Here is a 13656-nt window from a genome sequence, read left to right as displayed (position 1 = left end):
TCAGAAGTGTCAATGCACAGAATATTGCAAAACATGTATATTATACAATCATTATGTATATCATGTCATACATCTATTTGACTGATTAATGTTCAAGGGCAGCAGTAACATATCAATCCTTTTACTGACATGTAACACGAACAGTGTTATATACAGTGTATACAGTGTACAATAATTTTAATGGCAAAGTTTGTAGAAACTTTGATCAAATTGCATGATTATAACTGTCTATTGTACAATAAATGTGTCTTTCAAGCTACATGTACAAGCATCTAAAGCTCTTTTCTAGTTCCTGAAGCACATTAGTCCTTGAAAGTCAAACCTGTCCTGAGGCTATATATTGTGTTTATTAAGTGTAAATAAGGGGCATTGTAACTTGTTCCTGTTGCTATATATATATATGGGGACTTATGACCTTTGCTCCCTCAAGGTTCCTTACAGTCAAAACAACTGACACACTGTATGCTGATTCTGCACAACCACACATGTACACAATCATGTAACTGAGTGTCTATTTTCAAAACTGTGGTCTACAATATTGCCTCCTGTGACAGCAATTATCTTAACCTACAGAATATCACCATCATTGTACTGTAGTAGTGTTGTGTATTTAGCTGTAACGTTACTTTTGAAAGGGTAATGGTCCTTAATCGTTGAGGCATTTTTAAGTCTAGTTCTCAGGAAGATTAATGGGGCTTGAACGAGAAACTGATAGTACAGATTGAAGTCGATAAAGCATAAAAATCAGTCATATAAGGAGTTTTTATGATTGGAAAAACATTAAATTTTACTGTATTATTATTATGTGGAATGGACCTTTAATAAAATTATTAGCCAAGCCATATTTCTTGCAATGTCTTCCTTAAATCAGTAGTAGTTTCTCTCAGTTTATCTACAGCATTTTACATTACAGTTATTGTATTCATTGTTTTATACAATGTTGAGTATGCAACTTAACAAATGGTAGTATTTTCAAATCAAGTTTGTCCTACGTTTACATTCACCAACTTTTGTAATAAAAAAAATAACACAGTACCTTGACGAGTAGAACTGCATAGTTCCTATGCAGGCCAATAGGTTTCTACTGTATACATGTATCTGCCAAGTGTTGGTCACTTTGAAAACCCTCTCTTTTACATTGGCAGGTAAGGTACAATGTAGTGGAAGTAGTACAATAAAATAGCTCATATACATTTTATATTTGACAATATAGAATGTTCAATAACTTAAGATTTTGTCAAATAGATAAGTACATGTACTGGTATTAGAATTTCATAGCTATTCAAAGACCTTAAAGTTTATCTTGCTCTCTATCTATGGGTTTCTTACACACAGGACAGCCTGCTAACTGTAGCAGACATGTTTCACAGCTGTTGTAATGTCCGCAGGGCTGGATCAGGTGGGACCTTTTGGTGTGACACATCGAGCACACATAACACTGATTCTGTGCAAACCGACGTAACAAAACAATAGGTTACAAAATCAGCTCCTCGTATTGACAGCATTGCTAAGATGCTCTGTTGCGTATCTGACAATTAGTATAACTACATGTGACTTTACAAAAACCTTTTAAATTGGAATCCAATTGAGTTAAATTTCATATGAAGATCAAACTTTCAACATCACACATTCATTTATCAAGATCAAATATTTGTTGTTTGTAATTAAGCCTCCAGCTGGAAGAGTGACTGACTTTGACTACCTTTTCTGCAGCTCTCCCCTGTAGTGTTGTACCTTGTCCACCAGTACATGGTGCTGGGATACCAGGGTGTGGGGGAAGTTAGCATTTTCCCTCTCCAGGGTGCCCAGTCTGGCATTCCTGTGGTCCAGGGTGTGTCTGTATATGACTACATCTTCCTCCAGCTTACGAACATGGAAGTCTTTCTTTTCAAACTTAACCTAGAAGGGATTAAGCCATGCCATTATTCTAAAAGTCTGCTGTTTTTAAAATGTAATCTTTACCAAGATGAACTGCATTGTATCAAAGTGCTGTTTTGCAATAATAAAGACATTTGGCTGTACATGGAATGGCATGGGAACTATCTCTCTCCCGAAGCTATAGCATTGACTTTGTTGACAGTCATGCATCATGAAACTAACAATTCTATAGTATGGTAATATTTTTTATTAGTCATTACATGTACATTTACGAGTAATATACCATAAATATGGAACAAACAATATAAAAGGTTGTGCAGTAGGTACAGCATGCACTCTATAACTAACCTTGAACTGTGCCTTGAGTTTCTTGACTTCTGCCTGAAACATCTTTCAACCTGGTGTAGGCATCATGGTAGCTGATCTCCTTGTTCATGAATCCCTTCCTGCCGGAGATAGTTTGGTGGTGAGTTTGTTCAGTTCTGTCTTGTTCCTCTCAGCCACCTGTTTTACTTGTTACTGAAAAACAAACAGATTCAATATAATTCATATCACCTTCTTTCTGAAGTCTTCACAGAGCCCTAGAATGTCTGCACAGTTCTCCAAGTTCACTTCACAGTACAGAAATTCAGCACACATGTCTAACACTTCTGGCACTTGAAGAAAGTTGGCAGTCACCATGACATCTTGTACAGTCTCAAGACACAGCTCAAGCTCAGTGGTATAGATAAAGTGCAGGATTTTTGCAAAACTGTCTGAAGAAATTCCTTGTAGTTTGATCATGTCATCTTGACTGTCCTAGGAATAGAAGTATGGGCAACAACATGCAAGTACGGCGCAGTCTGAGAAAAGTGTCTTCCCCTCCACGCAAACGGCTACGTCACAGAACCTCTGAAATGTCTGGAAGATGTAGACGTTTGGGTAAAAGACTTCCTGCAACATCTTAGACGATGGAACTTCTTCTGGTTCAAACTTGGCACCACCACCGGAGTACAGTTGTTTAGTGTCCACTGGCGATGTCCGTGGTGCTGAAATGGTACATGTACGACTATCTTAGCTTGGCATGGCGCCCCTAAGCCACTCCGAACCTCCGTAGAGAGCTCAGACACGGCCGGAGTGCAGCGATTGAGCGCTCACTGGTCATGTCCTTGGTGCTGAAATTGGGGTCCCTAACCCATACTGTACATGTATATACATTATACGGCCTGTCGGACACTTTTTCATTCCAAACAGCATGTGTGTGTGAAGCATCGGAGCCTGTCCGAGCTTGGCGCGTCTTGCCCTTGCCGCCCCAAGCCTCCGTAGAGCGCTCATCCTCCTCGGGAGTACAGAGATTGAGCGCTTACTGGTGATGTCCTTGGTGCTGAAATCGGGATCACTAGCTAGGTAGTCTCGTGCCCAGAGTACCTACTGAGAAGCTGTACACAAGTCGTACGGAGTCCTGGGTACGAGATTGCAACGTCCCGGTGTTGAGCCAAATCCTTGAGCTGCCAAATACGTGAGAGGCCAGGTGTTTAGGGCTAGGGTTAGGGTTAGGGTTAGGGTTGGTATCAGAGTTAGGGTTAGGGTTAGAATTATTGTTCAGGGCTAGGGTTAGACTTACAATTGGGGTTAGGTTAGGTTCAGTCTCTCACGGGTATATTGGAAACCCCCAAGTAGTGTCGGAGTCATGTATTTGGCAGGATCATGTATCTGGCTTGACACCGGCAGGGACTCTCTCTTCAGGTCCGCGAACATGAGGTTCCGGGTCGGAGTTTAAATCTGACCAGAGTAAGTGCGCAGTAAGTCGCCGGAAACGTGACTTTGTATATTGTATGTTTTGGCCGCGATATTCCTGATATCTTAATATTTGTGTACATATCTTTGTATTTTTTGAAAAGCCTGTTAGTTGTAGCCTTAGAGGTGGCGTAATGTTGGTGGTCCAGCGAAGACTTCCTGGTATTAGTCCGCGCGGATGGTTATGTGGCCTTTTCGCCGGATTCCTGGGATGGTGCGTTCTATACGTGGGTTGTGGGTGTGTCCGGGCCATCGAAGATAGCGATAAACTTATCGCATCGATTTTAATTAGATTTAAATTTCGGAAACATTAGGTACTGAGCTTCTTCGAGTACTAAGTCGTTACCCTGAGAAAGTTCTTTTTTTCCGTGCAGCCAAGGTAAAAAATGACGAAAAAAAGAACCCCTTACTTGAAAATGTCTTTTTCTAGGCCTGATTCACCGCTAAATGAATTGGGCGCACAAAATATCAATCAATTGTATTGACAAGCGGCACAGCACCCCTTTCAACCAGAAGAGTGGAAAATTCCCATCTGCGTTTATTACAGAAATGACAGCCCTTCCGGCTGAGGGTGTCAATTTGCTACGAATACGGAAAGAAACTCCGGTCCGAGACCATGACCGACGCCGAGCATCTCATGGTATGCCGAGAAGGGCCTCACGTCATCACTGCAGGCCGTTCGAATGGACCTATCACATTATTACGTCACAGTTTGTTTACCGCAATGAATGCCGGTCAATCGACGTTTATATTGTACAGGGGTGCGTAGCGCGGTGTGTGTTTGTGTAGCGTTAGCCTTGATATAAGGCTTTTAATACAGTATTACTTTCCCCTAAGGTCACAACTTAATCACCCATTACGGCATGTAATGCTGAATCAACAAAACTAGACGCAGCAAAAATCAAACATGCCTGACTTTGAAAACTTTGAAATGATCTTTATTCTTTAACTGACCGTTCTAGAATGTTCTTTAGAACAGGTAAACAAACTGTGACGTAATGATGTGATAGTCCATTCTGTTCGACCCGCTGGCCGCTCAACCCGCGCTCGTCATGACGTCAATGGCGCGAGACGGTCCGTTTGTGGACACCTCATTTGCTTGCAAAACCAAGGAGATACACAGAACACCACAGTGTACAGTCTCCTTTTGTCCCTGTCAAAAACAGTACTCTACTGATACGGTTTATTTCTTATGTGTAATGATCTTTTTATCTGTATAAAAAATTATATGTGTTGATTTTATAAGTCCCTTTTAAACCTCCTTGGTGAAACCAGCAGCGATAAGCAATCACTTAGTTTGTCTATCCCTCCACTTTCTTATGGAGAAGGTAAATAAAGAAACAAAATGCCGCTTTACATGAAACGGAGAAGATACTAGTACTGAAAAGACGGCACATCATTGTGTTGTCACTAGACGGCGTCATCGTGTAATGTAAGATGGAGGCAGAAACTACGAATATGTACACCAAACGGGTACTTTTCTTTTGTTGGTGCCACACTAATAAGGATCGTTTGATAACAAAAGAGACAGTATGGTGGGTAGCACTTGATACCTATCACATCAAATTATAGCTACGTCATCAAGATATTTCCGTATATTCTGTCACTAAAAAAGGCTAAAGTTTGTTAGATATCATCAAAATTTGGAAATGACTACCATCTAAGTGTCACGACAAACTTACATGGAACCTTGGACAGGTTTACTTGCAGGGGGTGTACAAAATCATTTTCATCAGGACCTGTTGATTGGCACAAGTTAGCCAAAACCAGGAGGCACTTACAATTGCCGATCACTTGAACAGTAAATACTCAGTCTGGTATGCAATAATAGCGTCGCCAAGAAACTGAACAAACAAATCCAGTCTCCACCAGGCCTTACTATACAGGGGTACGGATCGTATAACTCGGCAAAAAGGGGAGTCAGGGTTGATTTCCCCGTCCGAAGAACGAATGAACTCTGTGGTGGCTAAACTCTTCAGGCCAGTTCTTCTCCATATTCGACTAAATTTTACTGTTTTTTTAACTGTCCTGCACTGCATCTTTACATGACAGGCTATCTCGCATATGAAAATAATTTAAGATATCACCAAGTAAGATATTTGTAACAATTTAAGACGTATACGTGGACGAGACACTTGATGTCATTGATGTTGAGACGATCGTGTAGATTTTGTACCCGATGATGTTGTCACTCTGTTGTCTGATATGTACCTGCCATTGAATTTAAAGCAGACACAAACACAACTGTGCCGTTGGCTAAATACTGGGCATAATATATAGGCGTGTCAATTTACCCTGCATGTTTGGTCTTTGCAAGTGTGAAAGGTAGTTTATGCTTGAATTGGGGACAATACGGGTGGACACAAAGCAGACGCCAAACAGCTTGTAACAGAACACCAAACGGGCCTCCAGGCGAGGAAGATGACCTTGGTTTTACTCTGTGTTGTGTCACAACTTCTTGCGTTTTTACGGAATACTCCATTTTTTTCGGACTGATATTGATGTATATTTCCGGAGAAAAAATTCAGCTGATCTTCCTGATACCAAGTAAATGCGGGTCAGACCGATAACTTATCTATCTCTAGGAACTACTTATTACCTTAAGTGGTTATGTTTTTGTCGCGGATGAATATGAGAGGTAAAACGGTGACACAAAACACATACCTGAGAGTACGCTTTGTTAACATTTGGGGAAACATGGCATCATAGCAATTCTCATATGGCGACGCAAATTCATCCCCTATCGTGTGACTGCTTACACGGTTTTTCTTCATGCTGGATAAATTATGTTAGGTTACACTGCATAGAATTAAGCCCACACGAGAAGTGTGGACACTTCAAATGGGGTCTCTCAGCTAGTTTGAGAAGCTAGTGCTTAAAGGCGCCTAAGCTGAATCATACCACTGATCTAACATGTCCATTAGTGGTGTCCTTAAACTGCTAATGCATATCACATCATGGGTACATTGCATTTCAAGCAGAAAGTGGTGGTATATACAAGGATAACAATTTTGGTATCTTATGTTTTTAGGAAGACCTTGTAACTTTGTAGTGTACTAGCTTGCGTTTGACTAAATAATAACATACTTAAATTCTACAGTCATTGAGTGACTTTGACATATGTGTTTAATTACTTTATAATCCTTCATCTGTTCTAATTTGGGCAGGCCTGTGTGATCTCACAATTTAAGTGCAGATAAGACTCCGGGAAAAATAGTGTGACATTCACACAAACAAACAGATATTAGTCTAGACATTTGTTCAAAATATTTTTATTGAAAATTTCAAACCATCAAGCAAGATAAGTCCATTGAACCTCTAATAGGTACACACGTTTCCTATTTGAGCTTTAGTCACCACTGAGCACGTTGTTCTCACGGTCCATGTCAGCTTCAACCAGCAATCTTCTCTTTTGAACCCTACAGCACTTCCGTACAAGATCCCAGGAAAAAGACATGTGAGTGTTCGCATAGTGACGTCTGATACGCCAGACCTGTTAATCTTGTATTATATTTGATTCCCTTGATATCATCCAAAGCACACGTTTGTTCAATCCAGCATATTCAAGTCTGCTATAAGGTTCTGCAAAGTCCGAGTGTCCTCCACGTATTAATTCGGCCACCCACGATTCTCTGGATGAATAAAGAAGAATGACTGCATCTCCCCATTCTCTACATATCCTGCCATCCAGTATTTATTGGCGCCTTCTGCAAATTTGCCTTCCCAGTATGTCCTAGTACCTTTCGGCTTGAACCTATTATACTTCCGAGCGTCATTATACGCCATCCGACAGCGCGAGGCGAGACGATCGTCAGTCCATACATTTGGATCGAAGACAGTTTTCAACTGTGGTGCAAACTTGAACAGAATCCCGAGTCTTTTACACGTCGGACTCCGGATAGGCGCTTCACCACCACAGCAGTTGGTACTAGTAAACATACAGCGGGCCATTTTCCATGTATCTCCGGAATACGGTGCGATTTGTTGGTGTACATTCTTTGAGTCTGGATTGGGTACATCTTGGCGACACGTCACCCGAACGGCGTAGACTCCCTCGGGAAGGCCGTCTCCAGGTAGTTTGGTGACTGCAGCCACAACTAAACCCCTGGACTGAGCGCTCAAAAGAGAGTGGAGGTTGTGACAGCCTTGCACCCATTTCTTCTTAGTTATGAATTCGCGATTGTGATCTAAAGCACGGCCGAGACCAACGTTGGGATCTTGTGCCACAGCCATATTGCAAAAAGTGCTAATACCCTCTTCCAACTCAAGGGAAAATTCATTTTTAAGACAGTCAACTTACTCGTGACCACATATTAAAACAGAGTTGTTCAGTTGATGGCCCTGCCACCTACCATATGTAACGATTAGTCCCGGAACACCTTTTTGAAGACGTCACAGAAGGTCACTTAGCAACCTCAGGTGAGGCACCGGCCATTGTGTAATGGGCCTACCCACGGTGCGTGTGCGTGTGCATGTAGTAGTCCGCCGGACATACCAGTTAAGAGTCGAACATAACATCTCTGCTTAAACATGGCTACAACCTCCTGGGCACAGCAGTTTACCTGTAAATGGGTCGACGATGGGAGGCTGGACATGTCTGGGTTTCCTGAGGACGCGCCAGCGTGCCTGACGTTGTACCTAACCTCCATTAGGTCAGAAGAATGGAACGCGGTTCTGGAAATGATAGAAAATGGCGAAGGGCACTGCTCTGCTAATGAAACCGGAATTTTGTTTTCAGAGGATTATGAATCATCCAGCGAATCGAGTAGTGAAGAGGAAGAAGAGCAAGGCCCGCTTCCGGAAGATGAAGTTGCATTTTTTGCGGGATGCTTCCCGAAAGACCGAGTGAAGAAGACTGTGTTCCTTGGCATTATGGAGACATGTTTGGAAGAACGAAGGAAGCAATGTACTACATGTAAATGTCTCGATTTAGACTGTGAAAAACAGTTCCTGGATTACGTGCACAGAGAAACGAAGTCCAAGGGTGCCACAGATCAAGAGATAACCTGCCAGGAAAGCAAGGGTAAGTTTGTGACATGTTATTACTTAGTCTTTCAACCAAAGCAATATCCTTCGGGTTTCTGCTACTTTTACACGTTTATCTTTACCATGCCCGTCTTTATTTTTGTCCTATCGGTGGGGCAGATTTCGAAAGACTACAAAATTGGCATAATCACGCATCTTTACTGCGGTTGTTTAACTTACATGAAACACCATTGACGATGCATGTACATGCATCTACTAACAAACACTTCGCACTCTTAACATCTAATGTTGCGTGGTGTACTTGGGGCATCATTTCACCAGCAGCGAGATTCTGTGGATTTTGTATCACATTATATTCGCCGATTCTCGCATCATACACGTTTACACCAACCTGAAATTAGCCCTCCTTTCGGTCGTCGATTCGCAGCCTTCGATTAAGCCTTCGATTCGACTTGGTAGGCATTATTTCGTAGAAGTCTTGGGCGCGGGAGCATTCTATTGTCCCAAATATGCAAATGAGCACGCATACGGTTTGTAAATAGACATTACACGTACGTATGTCAAACCAAACCACAACCTTTCAGACTCTATATTCATTTGATTAAAACATTCTCTAATTTTAAACAACGAAATGAGTTTTTATCATCTTTAAGTGGTCAATACTATCGAATTGAATGAATTAAATCAACGCACATAGATTCATCTTGAACCGCACCCGACATGTAACAAACAGACGCCTTCTTGCAAAGTAACGAAATAATTTTCAGTATTCAAATGGATTTTAACAATATTTTAGAGTTCCAGACCACCAAATAAAACTGATAAAACTAACGCATATTGCGTCGTTTTGACGTCATGACGCCATAGATTAAAGTAGACGGATTTTGGAGGATTGCAACAATAGTGTATGCATATATATTGAACGCCATGTTGCAAAGTCAAGGAATAATTTCTATTAACCAAATGTCTTTTAAACAGTCCCAAAAGGTCTACACCACAAGACTCGACTAATAAAACTAACGCACATTGCATCGTTTTGACGTCATGACGTACTAGTACGGTACCTAATTTAGGAACAACATTTTAGTTCTCAAATCAATTTTAGCAATCTTTTTGTTGTCCATACCATAAAATAAAACTGATAAAACTAACGCACATTGCGTCGTTTTGACGTCATGACGTCATTGATTCAACCAAACAGATTTGTAGGGCCTGAATCCCTGTTTATATGATATTCAACTGCTCGTAGCTAATTAACGAAATAATTTTAAGTTTTCAAATCAATTTATGAAATCTTTTATAGGTCCATATCATTGAATAAATCTGATAAATCTAACGCACATTGCGTCGTTTTGACGTCATGACGTCATAGATTAAACTATACGGATTTGTACGGCCAGAATTTCTGTTTATATAATGAAATTCAACTACTCGTACCTAATTAACGAAATAATTTTGTTCTCAAATCAATTTTAACAATCTTTTAGAGTTCCAGACCATCAAATAAAACTGATAAAACTAACGCATATTGCGTCGTTTTGACGTCATGACGTCATAGATTAAAGTAGACGGATTTTCGAGGATCACAACACTAGTGGATGCATAGATATTGAACGCCATGTTGCAAAGTCAAGGAATAATTTCTATGAACCAAATGTCTTTTAAACAGTCCCAAAAGGTCCACACCACAAGACTCGACTGATAAAACTAACGCACATTGCGTCGTTTTGACGTCATGACGTCATAGATTAAACCATACAGATTTGTAGGGCCTGAATCCATGTTTATATAATGATATTCAACTACTCGTAGCTAATTAATGAAATAATTTTTAAGTCTCAAATCAATTTAAACAATCTTTTAAAGGTCTATACCATCAAATAAAACTGATAAAACTAACGCACATTGCGTCGTTTTGAGGTCATGACGTCATTGATTCAACCATTCGGATTTGTAGGGCCTGAATCCATGTTTATATAATGATATTCAACTACTCGTAACTAATTAATGAAATAATTTTTAGTTTTCAAATCAATTCTAACAATCATTTGGAGGTCCATACCACTAAATAAAACTGATAAAACTAACATTGTGTCGTTTTGACGTCATGTCATACCGTCATGTCATGTCATGTCATGCAGAAAAATTCAATTATATATGACGCGTTGTAGCAATGTAACGAAATAATTTTCAGTATTCAAATGGTTTTTAACAATCTTTTAGAGGTCCATACCATCAAATACAACTAATAAAACCAACGCACATTGTGTCGTTTTGACGGCATGACGTCATAGATTAAACTATACAGATTTGTAGGACCGCAACCGCAGCCTATTTAATAATACATGTACTAGTATTAAACGCCTTGAAGCAAAGTAACGAAATAATTTTTAGTAATCAAATAACTTTTAACATGTCTTAAGTTATCTACACTTTCCGATTCAACAAATAAAACTAACGCACATTGCGAAGTTTCGACGTCATGACGTCATAGATCAAACAATACAGATTTGCAGGACCGCATTGTATTTAAATAATACTAGCATTTAACTCCTTCATGCAAAGTAAAGAAATAACTTTAAGTAACCGAATGGCTTGTATCAATCTCTTAGTGGTTTATACTATCTGATTCAATAAATAAATCTAACGCACATTGCGAAGTTTTGACGTCATGACGTCATAGATTAAGTAATAAAGATTTGCAGGGCCGTAACCGCGGTCTATTTTATTATGCTTAAGGCGTTGTAGCAAAGTAAGGAAATAATTTTCAGTAACCTAAATAACTTTTAACAATCATCAAGGAGTCCATTGTATCAGATGCAACCCAAAACACTAACGCACATCACGTTGTCTTGACGTTATGACGTCATAGATTGATTCAAGTATACATATTTGCAAGCCTACTGTAATCATACAGATTAAACGCCAAGTTGCAAAGTAACGAAATAATTTCTATGAACCAAATGTGGTTTAAAAATTCTCAAGAGGACCATACCAAAAGATCAACCTAACGCACATTGCGTCGTTTTGACGTCATGACGTCATAGATTCAACCATACAGATTTGTAGGGCCTGAATCCCTATTTTTATAATGATATTCAACTACTCGTAACTATTTTTTAGTTTTCAAATCATTTTAACACTCTTTTAGAGCTTCATACCACCAAAGAAAACTGATAAAAACTAACGCACATTGTGTCGTTTTGACGTCATGACGTCATAGATTCAACCGCACAGATTTTGAAACATCGCAACCCTAGTGAAATCATTCAGATATAAACATCCTGTAGTGAAATAATTTTCAAGAACCAAACGACTTTTAACGATTTTTAAGCGGTTCATGTTATAAGATTTGACTGAGAAAACTGACGCATGTTGCGTCGTTTTGACCTCATGACATAATACATGTTGCAGGATGTACAATTTGCAGGACCACAACCCCAGTGTATTTTATGACATTATACAACTTGTAGCAAATTAACTAAATAGTTTTCAGGTACCAAATGCCTTTCGACAAACCTTTAGTGGTCCATTTTATCAAATACTAATGATAAAGCTAACGCTCACTGCGAACCTTCGACATCATGACGTCATCGATTCAACAATACAGCTTTCCAGGACCGCAATCCTAGTGTAATAATAAAGATTATACTTTATGTAGAAAAGTAACGAAATAGATTTTAAGAACCAAATGACTTTTATGAAATTTTAAGTGAGCCATACTATTAGATTAGACTGACAAAAACTAACGCACATTACGAAGTTTAGACTTCATGACGTCATAAATTCAAGTATATATATTTTCAAGGATCGCAATTTGGTGATGAGGATTGAACGGCATGTAGCGAATTAACGAAACAATTTAATAATTAATAACCAAAGAACTTTTAACAATTCTTACGTGATCCATACTATCCAATTCGACTGTGAAAACTAACGCACATTGCGTCATCTTGACGTCATGACGTCATGATTTCAGAATACAGATTTCCAGAAACGCAACCACGGTTTATTACTTTCTAGCAAAGGAACGAAATACTTTTCAGTAACCATATGGCTTTGAACAAGTCTTAAGTACAATCAGATTCAACCGAAAAATCTGACGCACATTGCGAAGTTTGGATGGCCTGACGTCATACATTGAACAAGACAGATTTTCAAGGATCGCAACACTAGCGTAATCATTTATTATGTATACAGATTTTTAAGAATCACAACACTAGTGTATGCATAGGGATTAAAGTCCTTGTAGCAAAGGAACGGAATAATGTTCAAGAACCAACTTAAACAATTCAAGATCCATGCTATACGATTTGACTGATACGACTGATGACATCATATACTCATAAATACAGATTTCTAGAAACGCATCCCTTGTGTGATAATAGAGATTAAACGCTGTAACAAAATAATTTCAATAACCAAATAACTTTTAAACAATTTCTATATTATATACTATCAGATTCAATAAAAAAACTAACGCACATTGCGTAGTTTTGACATCATAACGTAACAGTTTCAGGAATACAAATTTGTTGGACCGAAAACCTGGTGTGATGCGGAACGTCATGTAGCAAAGTAACGAAGTAATTTTACTGGCAACCATATTGTAATCACAGCAATTCCATATAACAAAATGACTTCTAATCTTTTAGTGGTCAGGATGACAGGGTGATATTCAACCTCTGATACAATGGACTCCTTGATGATTGTTAAAAGTTATTTAGGTTACTGAAAATTATTTCCTTACTTTGCTACAACGCCTTAAGCATAATAAAATAGACCGCGGTTACGGCCCTGCAAATCTTTATTAATTAATCTATGACGTCATGACGTCAAAACTTCGCAAGTGCGTTAGATTTATTTATTGAATCAGATAGTATAAGCCACTAAGAGATTGATACAAGTCATTCGGTTACTTAATCTTATTTCTTTACTTTGCATGAAGGAGTTAAATGCTAGTATTATTTAAATACAATGCGGTCCTGCAAATCTGTATTGTTTGATCTATGACGT

The 13656-nt window shown here is 39.1% G+C and overlaps 1 protein-coding gene across 1 annotated transcript in view; it reads left to right on the top strand.

Moving 5' to 3' along the window:
- Nucleotides 1–8184: 8184 nt before the first annotated feature.
- LOC109474755 overlaps nt 8185–13656 on the top strand; it is a 9436-nt gene continuing 3964 nt past the window's right edge. Inside the window, exon 1 of the mRNA XM_019775116.1 lies at nt 8185–8677. Coding sequence (XP_019630675.1) covers nt 8185–8677 — 493 coding nt within the window. The remainder of the gene's footprint in view (nt 8678–13656) is intronic.

Source organism: Branchiostoma belcheri, unplaced genomic scaffold (genome assembly GCF_001625305.1).
Source record: "Branchiostoma belcheri isolate BF01 breed outbred unplaced genomic scaffold, Haploidv18h27 scaffold315, whole genome shotgun sequence".
NCBI lineage: Eukaryota > Metazoa > Chordata > Leptocardii > Amphioxiformes > Branchiostomatidae > Branchiostoma > Branchiostoma belcheri.
This window is presented reverse-complemented; position numbering and strand designations above follow the sequence as displayed.